Raw genomic sequence first — 16,089 nt, forward strand, 5'->3', positions numbered from 1 at the left:
GAGAGTATTCAGTTTATTTATTTATGCAAATATGATTTAAAAAACAATCACAAAGTGGCACTCAGTTCTTCAGGTAGTGAGTTTTCTCATTACTTGGTCATCTTTCTATTTGCCAGGCTTGTTAAGATCCTAAGGAGGAAAGAACAAATAATATAAATCTCAAAGATATTTAGTGGTATTTTCATTTAATGAAACTGACTCCTAAATCAACACTGCTAAAGAATCTATATGCTGAACTGATCATTCTTCTATCTGACAGATTAAAACAATTTTTAAAAAATGTTTGGAATATAGAGTAGCTATAAATAAGCCTCTCTGATCTCACATGAATTATAAATCCATCAATTTATATCTGTCTCACACACTGTTCAGATTGAGTTGATATTTCCACTATAAAAATGTGGCTATTTTCCTTTGGCTTTTACAATTTTGCCATTTTAAATTTGCTCCAACCTGAAACTTGACATATAAGTCTCATCTTGAGTTGTCTAAAGTGGCTAAAATTGGCAAGCCATTTCTTCAGAGATGTGAAATATCTGAGTGAGAGACATTTCTCAGATGACTTTAAAAAGTTATTTCTACCTAAAAAACAGTTTCATTTTAAAAGCTGAGGTTTTGGAGGCACTTACTATTTCTGAGCCATTGTATTAACAATAGAACAATTAGAATGGTTCCATTGACACATCGAAAATAGTATTTGCCATTTCAAAAATCTTCTTGAATTAAAATTTTCTTAATACAGAAAATACGTATAGGAAGAAATCCCTACAAACTCAAAGGTACAACCCCCTTCCTTCAACCTTTCCTCCCCTGGGCCTCTGCCACTCTTACCAGCAACAACCCATGTCAGAATATTGTTAGACTAAAAACAAATCAGAAATTCAGGCAAGCATGAGCTCAAGAGCAATTTTCCCCAGGGCAAACATTCAATTTAGAAATAACTATGTGTCACGGAGTGTGGGGGAGTCCAGGGCCTGCACCCCTCTTCCTGGGATTCACTGAGACACTCAGCCAGCCAGTAAAACAGAAGGTTTATTGGACAACAGGAACACAGTCCAAAACAGAGGTTGTGGGTACAACCAAGACCCCTCAGTCAAGTCCTTCTGGGTCACAGGGAGCTTAGACCCCAGCCCTGGGGTTCCCTGCGTTCCTTCACCCAGCACCAAACTGAAACTAAACCCCCCCAGCAGGCTCCCTTCTGCAGCCTGTGTTCACATTCCTGGGCAGAGGTGTTACCTCCCTCTCCCCCTCCTGGCTCAGATGACAGGCTCTGAGGTCTCCCATCCCCAGGGCACATTCCCAGGTCAACACTCCCCCCCCGCTGCGTCACATCGTCACACTATGGTAACTGTATTTCTTATATAAGTTATTTATTACTTGTATGATAACAGGATTTTGCTTCTTAAAAACACATCTGCTTATTGTGAATTCCCATTTACAAATATTTCCTCAGCCACTAATTGTGGTTCTGGAAGAAGAATCATAACAGGAGAAATAAGTAACAGGAATTGATGAACTTTCAAAGAAAACTGACACTCTTATTGACACTCTCTGGTAATAAGAAAGAAGACAAAAGAAAGAAAACTATGTTAATGCAAACTAGATAACTTGTAGATCCCACCTGCAATGTCCACTCCGGAGAGTTAGAACACAACATTCTAGTTCGCGCTGCAATTTACACCATTATAGTCCAAACTATGGGGCTATGTAGACGCAGCTTTAGAACATGACTGATTGTAACTGGTTCACTCACAAACATTTGCACGTCAAACAACATCTTTCAGTCCTGGCATTTAAAGATGCTGATACCTCACTGACTACTTTGAAAAACTTTGTATTTAGAAATAATTCTATTTCTCTTTCACAGAAATATGTAATTCTTTTCTCTTATTAACATATTACCGTATATATTTCCCCCCATTAAGAGTTGATTAATTCTTTGTGTTTTCTCTCCACCAGAAGTCATTATACTTTGCAATATCATGATGGCCATGAATAAAAGATGACTTCTGGTTAGGAATGAAAAGCAGGAACAGATAAAGATGAAACAAATATTTTTTTCAAATATAAGTGTAATTCATGATAGATAACTAAGAAAAAAGACAGAAAATGATACTGTGCAAGGAAAAGAAGGTAAGAAGTGTTTCAAAGCTGTACAAAGCTGTAAGTGGAATATGGATTTTAATGGTAAAATTAACATTAACTAATTCGGGTCATTTGAATCCAGCTGATAGATGTTGATACTTATTAGAGTAAGGAACAGAAAATGGATAATTGAGACTGCCTGAACCACCGTGTTTTAGTGATTTCTCATTAGAACTACCAGAGCCTATCATATATATGTATGTGTGTGTCTATATTTACATATATGCAAATACACTGTCTTTGTCTTATATAGGAGAATGTATTTGCATAGGAATTACGAAATGGGAAACAATTTCACAGAGAATAAAGATACATCAGAATGGACAACTGTATAATGGTAATGTGGGTTGCAGTCTTGAGGGTGAGGGTGTATGATGCGGTGTACTCCCACACCAGACCTGAGAGAGCTGCATTAGGCCCATCAGGCTCAATCAGCCAAATTAGTGTCAAACGAGAGAGATTTAGGCTGTGTGAAGAGCCTTGATTAGAAAGAAGCTCACCTGTGAGGGAACAGGTGGGGACTTCTATAAAACCAGGAGGCTGGCAATAGAGTAGGGGTGCAGCAGGCAGGAAGCCTGTAGTCTCTCTTCCCAGAGAGAGGGGAGGGATAGGAATCCCTGAGACTTTGTAGGCCTGAGAGGGAGAGGGAGAGGGGTCTTCTGACTAGGAGGACTGGAGAAAAACAGTAGGAAATAGTCCAGGGGCTAGAGCAGGAAAATAGGTGCAGTCACAGATCTTAATCTTTTGCTACAGGGTCCTGGATTGGAACCCTGAGTAGAGGGTGGGCCTGGGTCCCCCTACCAACCACTGCAGAGTGGTACTGCTTGGGGCAGTGAGTTAGAAGACCACCTGGGTCACTGCAGGAGTGACAGGGTCAGGGCAGCAGACATGAGGACTGCCTGATGCTGCTTGAACAGAAAGACTTCGAAAGGGGAATCACAAAGTGACTGGGTTGGAGGGCTGAGTCACAAAGCAGCTGTGCCACAACTCTGTGAACAAGAGGTGAGCTGCAGATGCTGGAAGAGAAGGAAGGGGGCACTGAACTGGGCAGAGCAAATCCCTAAAAGTGCCTGAAGGGGGCACGACCAGCCGTGAACAAACCGCCCAATGACAGGCAGCAACACCGTGTTATTACTGTAGATGCAGAGAGAAATAAAATTATATTGGAACATTTTATCTTATCTTTAAGGTTTTTTCCTAACCTTTAGTATTTCATCTCATGAGCCTACCATGAATAGATACTAGTGCTAGAGGCAAGCACTATATTTGGTTCTAACTGGCAGTAAATCAATGAATTTAGTACCTGCTGTTCCTTCTCCAATCCAAATTACAGTGTAATCACCTCTCCTTTTGGCTTCCAGCAATTGATTTTCATGACCTATTCATCAAACACTATGTTTAGCCTGTGAAAGTTTTGTAATTTAAAAAAAAAAATCATTGAGCAACTTAATTATCCAGAAAAGTTACTGATTTGCTGATTAGAACTAAACAGTTCAGTCAACTTTTAGACGTTCAGTTGTATTTGTCATCTTGTTGAAAAATGTTAGATTCAGCTGAAATCCTGGGGCCAAGTACTCCTCTATTATACTGGTGTAATTCCATTTAAATCACTGGAATTGGAAAAATGTATTTTGATTGATGCTGGCCTTGTATCTCTAAGCATTGGCAATAGTTGCTGGTGGGCAGGTTTCTTTATGATTATAAGAACTTTAAGTTTATACAGTTACATCCAGGATTTAACACCAACTTCAAATTTGAAGAAAACACTTGTTTCTTCTTATGAGAACAAATTCTTTTCGTTTTTTCATTGTGATTTAGAGATAGCAAACCTGACTTGGTCTTTTAGCAAAAAACAAATCCTATTCATGTGAAATTCTTGAAAACAGCATAGATTTCAAAAGATTTACCTAAGTATGACCATACTGGCTCAGACCAATGGTTCATCTAGCCCAGTATTCTGTCTTCTGACAGGTTTCAGAGTAGCAGCCGTGTTAGTCTGTATCCGCAAAAAGAAAAGGAGGACTTGTGGCACCTTAGAGACTAACAAATTTATTTGAGCATAAGCTTTCATGAGGGAATGAACAAAACAGGGCAATTTATTGAGTGACCCTGTCATCCAGCTCCAGCACCTGGCAGTCAGAGGCTTAGGGATACCCAGAGCAAGGGGTTGCATCTCTGACCATCTTGGCTAAGAGCCACTGGTGAACCTATCCTCCATGAATTTATCTAATTTGTTTTTGAACCCCAATCGCTGGCAATGAGTTACAAAGGCTGGCTGTGCATTGCGTGAAGAAGTACTTCCTTATGTTTTTTTTAAACCTGCTGTCCGTTAATTTCATTGGGTGATGCCTGGTTCTTGTGTTATGCAAAGTGGTAAAATACAATTCCTTATTCACTTTCTCCACACCATTCAAGATTTTATATACGTCTATCATATCCTCCCTTAGTTGTCTCTTTTGTAAGATGAACGAACCACTCTTTTTAATCTCTCCTCATATGGAAGCTGTTCCATACCCCTAATCATTTTAGTTGCCCTTCTCTGTACCTTCTCTGTACTACTTTCTCAATTCTAATATAGTCTTTTTGAGATGGGGTGACCAGATTTGCATGCGGTATTCAAGATATGGGCTTATTATGGATTTATATAGTGGCATTCTGATTAAGATTAAGATTTTGTCATGGATATTTTTAGTAAAAGTCACAAGCAAAAAAAAGAAAAATTCACAGGAAGCCATGACCTGTCCCTGACTTTTACTAAAAATATACCTGACAAAATGGGGATCTACAGATTCCTCACACCACCTGAAGTGGGGCAGCTGCGCAAGGGCTAGGAACTGTCTGCAGCTGCTGGGAGCTAAGAGATACCCCTGCCACCTGCAGCTCCAGGGGTCACCCGCTGCTGGAAGCTGTGGAGTGCCCCTGCCTCCCATGTACCCCCATCACTGGTGGCTGGGAGATGCAGGGATCCTTGTCTCCCATGGCAGCTGGGGGCTCAGGGATTCGGCCTGCCACAGCAGGAGGCTCAGGGATTCTCCCACAACCGCCTCCCGTAGCCGGGGGCTCTAGGATTCCCCTGCCACCGCCGGCCGGGGCCATTGGGATTCCGCGGCTCTCCTGCCCGTGGAGGCCTGGGGCTTCCCCTGCTGCCGCCAGCGGCCAGGGCCTCAGGGGTTCTGTGGCCCATGGGTCCTCTGCCAGCAGGAGCTCCGGGATTCCCCCACCACCTGTGGAGGCCGGGGGCTCAGGGATTCCTCTGCTGCTGCTGGGGCTTGGGGAGTCCCCAGCCCAGGGATTCTCTCACTGATAGCAGTGGCTCCGGGGGTGCCACTGCCTGCAGCTGGGAACTTGAGGATTCCTCTGCTGGTGGCCAGGGGCGCTATGCCGGCGGGACCTTGGGGGTTCCCCTGTTGCCTGCAGTGGCCGGGAGCTGCGGGATACCCTACCCCTGCAGCGGCTTGGAGCTCCAGGGTCCGTCAGGGGCGCCAGGGGCACCCGGCAGCTCCCTGCCCCCACTGGCGGAGCGCCCAACCACCGCAGGCTGAAGTCACAGAGGTCACTGGAAGTCATGGATTCCGTGACCTCCATGACTAAATCATAGTCTTAATTATGATATTTACTGTCTTATTTTCTATCCCTTTCCTAATGGTTCCTAACATTCAGTTAGCTTTATCGATTGCTGCTGCACATTGATAGAGTCCTGTGCGAATACAAATTTATATCCGCGGTTGTGGATATCCGCAGATATAAATCGGTATCTGCAGAAGGGCAGAGCTCTCCCGGGAACTGCAGTGGCAAAAGGAGCAGAATATGGGGCTGCTGCTCCCAGGGGCCAGTGTCCCGCACCAGCAGCTTCTCCAGCATGGCAGTACTGCCCCCAGCCCTGTCCCCATCCCTTCAATGCAGCTGTCTGTGTCTCCTGTCTGGAAGCATGCATGCCATTTGCACACACTAATGTGACCAGGGACAGCTGCCAGTGACCCTGGTGCCCACCCCACTGGGTGGGGCTAGAGGCGGTACAGCGGGGCGCTGGCCCCTGGGAGCGGCGGCCTCATGTTCTGCTCTGCTGCTACAGTTCCCGGGAGAGCCCTGTGGTTCCACGGATACCGATTTATATCCACGGATATCTGCACCAGCAGATATAAATTTGTATCCACGCAAGGCTCCACACATTGAGCAGATGTTTTCAGAGAACTATTCTAGATGACTCCAAGCTATCTTTCTTGAGTGGTAACAGTTAATTTAGACTCCATCATTTTGTATACATGTTTGGGACTACGTTTTCCAATGGGCACTACTTTGCAATTATCAACATTGAATTTCATTTGCCATTTTGTTGCCCCATCATCCAGTTTTATGAGATCCCTTTGTAACTCTTTACAGTTGGTTTTGGACTTAAATATCCTAAGTAATTTGCATCATCTGCAAACTTTGCCACATCACTGTTTGCTTCTTTTTCCAGATCATTTATAAATATGTTGAACAGCAGTGGTCCCAGTACAGATCCTTGCGGGATCCCACTACTTAGCTCTCTCCACAGTGAAAACTGACCATATAGCTCACGAAAGCTCATGCTCAAATAAATTGGTTAGTCTCTAAGGTGCCACAAGTACTCCTTTTCTTTTTGCGAATACAGACTAACACGGCTGTTACTCTGAAACCTATCTTTTAACCAGTTACTGATCCATTATAGGAACTTCACTCTTATCAAATGACTACTTACTGTTCTTAAGAGCCTTTGGTGAGGGACTCTGTCAAAGGTATCTGAAAGTTCAAGTACACTATATCCACTGGATCACCCTTGTCCATGTTTGCTGACCCCCTCTAAGAATTCTAAGAGATTGGTGAGGCACGATTTCCTTTTACAAAAGCCACGTTGACTCTTCCCCTACATAGCATGTTCATCGCGTGTCCGATGATTCTGTTCTTTATTATAGTTTCCACCAGTTTGCTGGTACTGAATTTAGGCTTACTTACCTGAAATTGCCAGGATCGCCTCTGGAGCCTTTTTAAAAAAATTGGTGTTACACTAGCTATCCTCCAGTCATCTGGTAGAGATGATAGTTCTGTACAGTTCGTAGTTCTGCAATTTCATATTTGAGTTCCTTCAGAACTTTTGGGTGAATACCATCTGATTCTGGTGACTTATTACTGTTTAATTTATCAATTTGTTCCAAACCTCTTCTATTGACACCTCAATATGGGACAGTTTCTCAAATTTGTCACCTAAAAAGAATGGCTCAGGTGTGGGAATCTCCCTCACATCCTTTGCAGTGAAGACCAATGCAAAGAATTCATTTAGCTTCCCTGAAATGGTCTTGTCTTCCTTGGGTACTCCTTTAGTACCTCAGTCACACAGTGGCCCCAGTCACTGTTTGGCAGGCTTCCTGCTTCTGATGCACTTACAAAAACATTGCTGTTAGTTCTTGTGCTAGTTGCTCTTCAAATTCCTTTTGGCCTGCCTAATTACAATTTTATACTTGACTTGCCAGAGTTTATGCTCCTTTCTGTTTTCCTTAGTAGGAAAGGCCTTCCAATGGATTTCCAATATTAAAATGATGTATTTTTGTCTCTAACCACCTTTTACTCTATTATTTAGCCTTGGTGGCATTTTTTTGGTCCTCTTACTGTTTTGTTTGTGGGAGGGGGAGGGTGTTATTTGTGGTATACATTTAGTTTGAGATGCTATTATGGTGTTTTTAAAAAGTTTCCATGCCGCTTGCAGGCATTTCACTCTTGTGACTATTCCTTTTAATTTCCATTTAACTAGCTTTCTAATTTTTGTTTAGTTCTCCTTTTTGAATTTAAATGCTACTGTAGTGGGTTTCTTTGGCATTTTCTCTCCTACAAGGATTTTAAATTTAATTATATTATGGTTATCATCACTGAACAGTTCAGCTAAATTCACCTTTTGAACCAGATCCTGTGCACTACTTAAGACTAAATCAAGAATTGCCTCTCCCCTTGTAGGTTCAAGGACTAACTGCTGCAAGAAGCAATCATTAATGATGTCTAGAAATTTTCTCTCTGAATCCCAACCTGAGGTACATACCTAGTCAATATGGGGATAGTTTAAATCCCCCATATTATTAGGTTTTCTTTTTTTGTAGCCTGTCTAATGTCCCTGAGCATTTCACAGTTCCATTACCATCATGGTGGTTGGTAGTATATTCCTACTGCTACACACTTATCATTCAAGCATGGAATTTATATTCATAGAGATTCTATGGTACAGTTTGATTCATTTACTATATTTGACTATATGCTTTCTTTCACATATAGTGCCACTCCCCTACTAGCACAACCTACTCTGTCATTCCTAAATATTTTGTACCCTGGAATTACTGTGCCCCATTATCATTGTTACACCAAATTTCTGTGATGCCCATTATATCAATAGCATCATGTAATTCCAGGCACTCAAGTCCACCCATCCTAGTATTTAGACTTCTAGCACTTGTATACAAGCACTTATAAAATTTGTTAATATTTAGTTGTCTGCCTTCATGTGATGTAATTAAGTGGGACTCTTTTTTGTTTGACTGTTTCTCTGAAGTTCCTATCTGTACTCCATAAACGTATATCCTCTCCTTTTTACTAGGATATAGAGCATCCCCTTTTATAAATCCTCCCCTAAAGAATGTTGCTGTCTGAACCATGTACTCCACTGCACCTGTCAGCTTTCCCCTGGCCCTTAGTTTAAACACTCCTCTATGACATTTTAAATTTTACATGCCAGCAATCTGGTTCCGTTTTGGTTTAGGTGGAGCCCATGCTTCCTTCTCCCAAAGGTTCCCTAGTTCCCAATAAACCTAAATCCCCTTCTAAAAACCATCGTCTCATCCACACATTGAGACTGCAGTTTAGGCTTGTCTAACTGGCCCTGCATGTGAATCATAGAATATCAGGGTTGGAAGGGACCTCAGGAGGTCATCTAGTCCAACCCCCTGCTCAAAGCAGCACCAATCCCCAACTAAATCAAAATAACTGGAAATACTTTGGAAAATGCTATTATGAAGGTCCTGGGCTTTAATCTCTTACCTACCACCCTAAATATGGCCTTTGAGAGGGCTCTCTGACTTTTCCCCGTGTCATTGGTACCTACATGTACCACAACCACCTGCTCCTCCCCAGCACTGCACATAAGTCTATCTAGACGTCTTGAGAGGTACACCATGTCAGACAATTCACCATGTGGTTCTCCTGGTAATCAAATCCAACTATCAATATTTCTAATAATGGAATCCCCCATTATTATTACCTCTCCTCCTAATAACAGGGGTCCCATTCCCCAGAGGGGTATCTGCACTGATGATACCAGGACATCATCTGGATGGAGGGTCCTAACTATAGGATTGTTTTTCTCTGCTTCAGTTTGATGTTCTCCTTCCCGGAGGCTCTCATCCTCCTCAACAGCACAAAGGCTGTCAGACTTGTGCTGGGACCACTCTACTGTGTCCTGGTAAGTCTCCTCTATGTATTTCTCTGTCTCCCTTAGCTCCTCCAGTTCAGCCACTCTGGTCTCAAGAACTCATACTCAGTCCCTGAGGGCCACGAGTTGATTTGCACTGAATGCACACATGCCACCTGCCCACAAGGCAGGTAATCATACAAGATGCATTCAGTGCAATAAACTGAATAGCCCCCACTCTGCTGCTGGATTTCTGCCTTTATTTTTACTCTTGCAGAGGGTTTGTTTGTTTGTTCTTTAGGGGCCTTATTGGCCTAAGTTTAGATAATATTTGTTAGTTGTATCTGGCTCTCATGTTCCTTCTCTAAATTTCCTCACAAAACTCCATTTGCTAGCTCCTCTGCTTACTTAGGAGCTGGACTTTTAAACCCCAGTTCTCCCTAGTTAACCCTGCCCCCTTGTCAAGGGATCCTATAGGAAAGGCTACATTTTAGTCACAGGTATTTTTAGTACAAGTCATGGACAGGTCACGGGCAGTAAACAAAAGTTCATGGCCCACGACCTGTCCATGTCTTGTACTATATACCCCTAACTAAAACTTGGGCAGGGGGATGCTCTGGGAAGGCGGGCCAGGGGTGCTCAGGCAGGGCAGTCCAGGGGGGCGCTGCAGATGCTGGGGGGTGGAGGGGTGGGCGGCAGCACGCGGCCCTGGTCCCCTGCTGGTGCTGGGGTGGGAGGGTTGGCAGGGCTGGCAGGCTCCCTACCCAGCTCTGCGCAGCTCCCCGGAAGCGGCCGGCATGTCTCTGCAGATCCTAGGGAAAGGAAAGGCCGGGGGGCGCCGGGTGCTCCCGCACCACAAGCGCTGGCTCCGCAGCTCCCATTGGTTGGGAAAAACTACTATTGATGCTACTGGGGATGAGGGGAAGGTGGCCAAAGACTGCCCCAGCAGTGGCCGGAGCGGAACCAGCCAAACCACCCACTGCAGAAGTTAGAGGTTACGGTATCCGTGACTTCCGTGACCTCTGTGACAGACATGCAGCCTTACCTATTGGGATTAGGAAAGAAAGAATGGCAGGCTAGAGTCTCATTAGGAAGCTCTCCACCTTGCCTATCAGGCCACTAGGCTCAGCACAAAGCCCCCTGAACAGACCACACTATAAACCATATAAGAATAACAATTATGGTATTCCAGACTTACAATTTATTAAGGGCTAGATCCTGCAAACTGCTGAGTCCTCTGTCCCCGATCTAGCAAAGCAATTAAGCACACGAGTAGTCTTGCTGAAGTCAAAAAACTACTGTGTCTGAAGTTAACCATGTACTTAAGTGCTTTGCTGGATCAAAGATAGATGGTACGTAAAGATGCAGCTAGACAGTTTCCTTACTAACTTCCCAATTCCAGCTATTCCTTTCCTGGACAGGGTTTTCCTTTTTATACAGACTTTTTTTCCCAGCATGCCTTTCTGGGGTTAGCCCTTTATATTTGGCAGAGCCAAACAGCTGCAAGCCTAAAGATATTTAAAAATTAGCAGCTGCTGGTTGCATCTCCTTCTCTTCTAACTGGTAAGTAAGTATGTGTTACCTTTTCCCCTAGTTTTGCATTTCATATTGCTGAGGAGATGGTATATTTTCACAAGAACTATTTTCTTTATTAATAACTTGTCCTAATCTTGTTAATTTAGAGTGTATCTGAAGGATTTGACTGATCTAACTTTTCATTAATTCCACTGTCATATAACATCACTCTGGATTTCATACACTAATCATAGTGCTTGAAACTATAATGGTGTTCTCAAAGTTCTGGTTTGTTGTGATGGTTGTTGCCCTACAGAAAAGCACTTTATTGAGCACACAAAACTATTTGCATAAAGTATTTAAGAGACAAAAATGGTGGTACACCAGAAAATGTCCATAGTCTAGCTAGATGTAGAGAAAACATAACCACCATATTTCAAAATGTATTTTACAAAAGCTGCTGACTGGTATAGTACGTGTAAGAATTTTGCTTTCATGGAAAAAGTGGGTTGACTGTGGCAGGATGTGCATATTTACAGTTACTTCCAATCATGAGTTCAACATCTCAGAGGTCATCAGTGGTTTTGAAGGAGGACTCTAAAGTAAGGCAATGACACTTGCTGAATGCACCAAGTTGGGAAGAAGGGAAGCTCATTCAAAAGAAAGCTGCTGGGGCAGATTAGAGAAATGATAAAGGATTTGTGATGGCTGAAGTAGACAAATATGACAGAATGATATGACACAAGAGTGCATGAAAAGAAAAGAAATTCAAAGCATTTCACAGGAGAAAGATCTGTATTTTGTGTCCATGTGCTTATGTGGTGCCTAGCACCATATAATAAGTGCCTATAGGGGCTCCAACTCTCACTCTTATCCAATCCCAAGCATTCAAAAATCATGGGTTAGCCCCCCCCCAAATCATGAGTTGGCTTAAAAATGAGATTTAAAAAATAATGCATTTGGAGTTCTATCTATTTGCCTTCTGGCTTTTGAAATTTTAGGGTTCATGATTTTCAAACTCTACAACCACAAGGAGTAGAAACTTTTTTTTTTTTAAATAAAAGTTGAGATTTTGGAGTAATATCATGAAGTTAGGATTTTAAGGAAAAAAATCAAATATCCTAAGCCTCATGATAAAATCATGAGAGACCGCAACACTGCCTTTGGAACAAATTATTGTTTGTTTTATAGTAACAGCTAGAGGCCCTGCTCAGGGAGGATTATGATCAGGCTGAAACGGTCATTGTGGACGTATGTAAAGGAAAGGCAATCCCTGCTCCACGGAGTTTAATTTTGGCATGAGACAAGTAATGGAGAGAACAATCGCAATTTGGCAGGAAGAACAAGCTAGTGAAGAACGAGTAAAGCAGCAGGAGCAGAGTTGAGGACATGGCCAGCCAGCCTAGTTCCCACGAGACGAATTCGCCGGCCAGAATCCGCCCCGCACGGGGCTGCAGGCAGTGCTGTACGAGGAAGGGACTAGGACTGCTCCGCAGCCGGAAGGGGAAGGAGAGAGTTTCTCCTGCCAGCAGAGCGAGGCTGCGTGGGGCAGGCCGGATTATGGCTCACAGATGGGAAAGGAGACCCCGGCCGGCTCCAGCCCAGTCCTGTGTTAAGTGAGCCAAGCGGTGGGGGCGGGGGTACCTCCAGAGAGGAGCCCCCGGGCCCTGAGCTCTGTAGGGGGCTGTGTCCCCCCGCGCAAGTGGGGCTGAGTTAACGGGGGGAGCAGACGCGAATGGACCCCGCAGCCCCACCAGGGGCGCTGGGGTTACCAGGGGTGGGGGCTGGACCCCTCTCACCTCCACGCGGGACCTGGCCGGGGGTGAGTGCGCTACAAAGAGGCAAAGCCTGTTGCGGCCCCCGGGCAGCGGAACCTGCGGGGGGCCCTCGGGTCCCGCGCCGCGTCAGTGAGGGGAGCCGCCCGCCGCCCCAGCCCGACCCTGGAGTCCCCAGGGAGCAGCGCGAACTACTCACCGGCGCCCAGCACTCCCCTTCGGTCGGCTCACCGGCCCTTTAACAGCCCCCCGTCTCCCATTGGAGAACCCGTGGCGGCGGGTGAACCGCCCGCTGGGGGAGGCTGGCCCCCGCCCAAGGCCCCGCCCCCGGCCCCTTCCCCTCCCCCTCCCCCTCCCCCTCCGGAATCTCCTCGCCCCTGGCGGGCGACGCGCCCAGGGGCGCCCTCGGGGGGGCGGGTCAGCGGCGCGTGCCTCCCCCCCCTTTCCCGCCCCTGCACAGGGCGGGTGGACGGGCCAGCGGCGCGCGGCTCCTTCCCTGCGGCCCCCAGCGCAGAGCAAGCGGGCGGCGCGAGGCCCCGCGCCACCCCCGAACTTGAGGGCGGGGTGGGGGTGCGCCCCTCCAGCCCCCTCAAGCAGAGGGCGGGCAGCCCCAGCGCCCCAGACGGAGTACCAGAAACTCCGCCCTAGGCACTTGCTACTTAGGATGTGCTGAGCATGCTCACAAACTGAGCATGTTCAGTGACATCCGCTGAAGCCACGGCCCTTCGCGCTGCTTTTACTTGGCATAAGATTCTGCGACTGCTTTTTCCAGTGGTTAAAAAGGGGCAAATCAGAGGAGAGAGGTGGCCAGGGTCTGATCAGGGGCTGGAAATTGACTGGTGGGGGGATCAAGCAGCTGGAGGCAGAGTTAGGATAGGGGCAGAAGGGCAAAATCAGGGATGGGGTGGGGGGAAGGAGCTGGAGGTAAGCCCAGGGGTGAGGCACTGCCAGAGGGTGACAGAGGACAAAACCCTGGCACAGGCAGGGGCAGAGGGGGTAACGGTTACCCCGGTGGACTGAGACACCAGTGTTTGCAAAAACATGGGGGGGGGGGCAGAGAGACTTTTTTATTTCCCCTCTCACAGACAGTACCTCTCAGCATAGGCTTCCCATGCTGGGTTCCTAAAGGCACAGACATCCCAATGCCTAGTCACTGCACCTCCTCTTTGTTTGATGTAACCTACTGAGGTGTTGCAGGAGACTTAATTCAGTGACAGCAGGGACTTCCCTACACTCCTCCCGAATTTCCCCAACATTCCCCCCTGGTCAACTGGTTACATGCAGTGTTGCCAATTTAGTGGTTGGTTGGAAATGTGAATTGAAACATTAATACACACTTTAAAAGCATATATAGTGTATGATAAAACACTTGTACCTGAAAAAGTATAGTAGGTTTGAAAAGTATGAACAAAGACTAGCTTCCTCAAACAGCTGTTCTTTTTTCTGACAATGTTGGCGCATTCATTTTGGCAATGTTGGCCAAACTTATAATTTAAAATTACGATTTGTAAGCAACGTCTGAATGAGTTCTCCCCTGACAGATAGTGATGACCCAGGGGGAAGGCTTCAGGACCAGACTATATTGACATGAACTCTCCTACTCTACCTAGATATGCAGCAGCCAGAGCTGTGTTGCCCAAGTGATCAATTTTGGCTGGTGTTGGAAGTTTTTATACTAAAGATTTTTATTATATTATAGTTAATTTTACATAAGAATGGCTGGGTCTGACCAATGGTCCATCTAGCCCAGCACTCTGTCTTCTGACAGGTTTCAGAGTAGCAGCCGTGTTAGTCTGTATTCGCAAAAAGAAAAGGAGTATTTGCACGAAAGCTTATGCTCAAATAAATTTGTTAGTCTCTAAGGTGCCACAAGTACTCCTTTTCTTTTTGTCTTCTGACAGTGGCCAATGCCAGGTGCTTCAAAGGGAATTAACAGAACAGAGCAATTATTGAGTGATCCATCCCCTGTCATCCATTCCCAGGTTCTGGGCAAACAGGCTCTCAGAGCATGGTGTTGCATCCCTGCCCATCCTGGCTAATAGCCATTGATGGACATATCCTCCATGAACTTATCTAGTTCTTTTTGAATCCTGTTCCAGTTTTGGTTTTCACAACATCCCCTGGCAAAGAGTTCCATGGGTTGACTGTGTGTTGTGTGAAGAAGTACTTCCTTTTGTTTGTTTTAAACCTGCTGCCTATTGATTTCATTGAGTGACCCCCAGTTCTTGTGTTATGTAAGGAAGCTTATGCACTTTCTGCACACCAGTCAAGATTTTATAGACCTCTATCATATCCCCCCTTAGTTGACTCTTTTCCTAGCCAGAAAGTCCCAGTCTTTTTAATCTCTCTTCATATGGAAGCTGTTCCATGCGCCTAATCATTTTAGTTGCCCTTCTCTGTACCTTTCCAACTCCAATATATCTTTTTTGAGATAGGGTGATCAGAACTGCCTGCAGTATTCAAGATATGAGAATACCATAGATTTAAAAGTGGAGGAACTTGGTTTGCCAGACTGATCAGCAAAGTCAATGCTGACAAACTATGTGAAAAGGCTGAAAAACACCAATCCTCTGGACTGTATCGACATGCAGAAAGCCTTATAAGTCAGTCATTGTCAAAGCCAATTTTAGAAGTACTTAATGAGGCTGTTAAGAATGCTGGAGACACAACACAGTTTATGTGAACAAACATGGCTGTCACATCATAATTTCTCTTTTTAAGCAAGAGATACCACACACTACAAACTGGAGGCCAATGTAAAGTTCATTGTAATTTGTTAATCCTGAACTTGGACACTGGTTCCAACCAAGACCAGCAAATGCTCACTATCTTTCTGCAAGAAACTCAACTGACTGGTTAGAAGCATGCAGTGCAACAGTGAAAGTCTCAGCGTTGAAAAAGTGACAAACTCTCTCACCGCATTCAGAAAATGTGCATACATGGCTGATGAACACACCGATGCAAATGGGTGTCAAGTATTAAGTCACTGCGTATGTTATCTTGATATCAGTGGTAGGCCAGCAGATGAATTTCTAGATGTTCAGGTTATAGAAGACACATTGACTGCATCTCTGACAACCCACATCTTAGAAGAGTTAAATGCTTGTAAATTGAATCCCAAAGAGATGGCTACTTGTGCATTTGATGGAGCTGCAAACTTCTCCGGAAGACATAGTGGAGAACAAGCTTTACTCAGAGAAAAATGTAACTCTAATCTCTCCAATACACACTTCAGAGGCCATCTAC

General features: G+C 44.9%; 1 protein-coding gene across 1 annotated transcript in view; it reads right to left on the bottom strand.

Moving 5' to 3' along the window:
- Nucleotides 1-13: 13 nt before the first annotated feature.
- Nucleotides 14-16,089, bottom strand: part of KBTBD3 (kelch repeat and BTB domain containing 3) — a 44,855-nt gene continuing 28,779 nt past the window's right edge. Inside the window, exon 3 of the mRNA XM_074957332.1 lies at nt 14-129. Coding sequence (XP_074813433.1) covers nt 106-129 — 24 coding nt within the window. The 3' untranslated portion in view covers nt 14-105. The remainder of the gene's footprint in view (nt 130-16,089) is intronic.

The sequence above is a fragment of the Natator depressus genome, chromosome 1 (genome assembly GCF_965152275.1).
Source record: "Natator depressus isolate rNatDep1 chromosome 1, rNatDep2.hap1, whole genome shotgun sequence".
NCBI classification, from domain to species: domain Eukaryota; kingdom Metazoa; phylum Chordata; order Testudines; family Cheloniidae; genus Natator; species Natator depressus.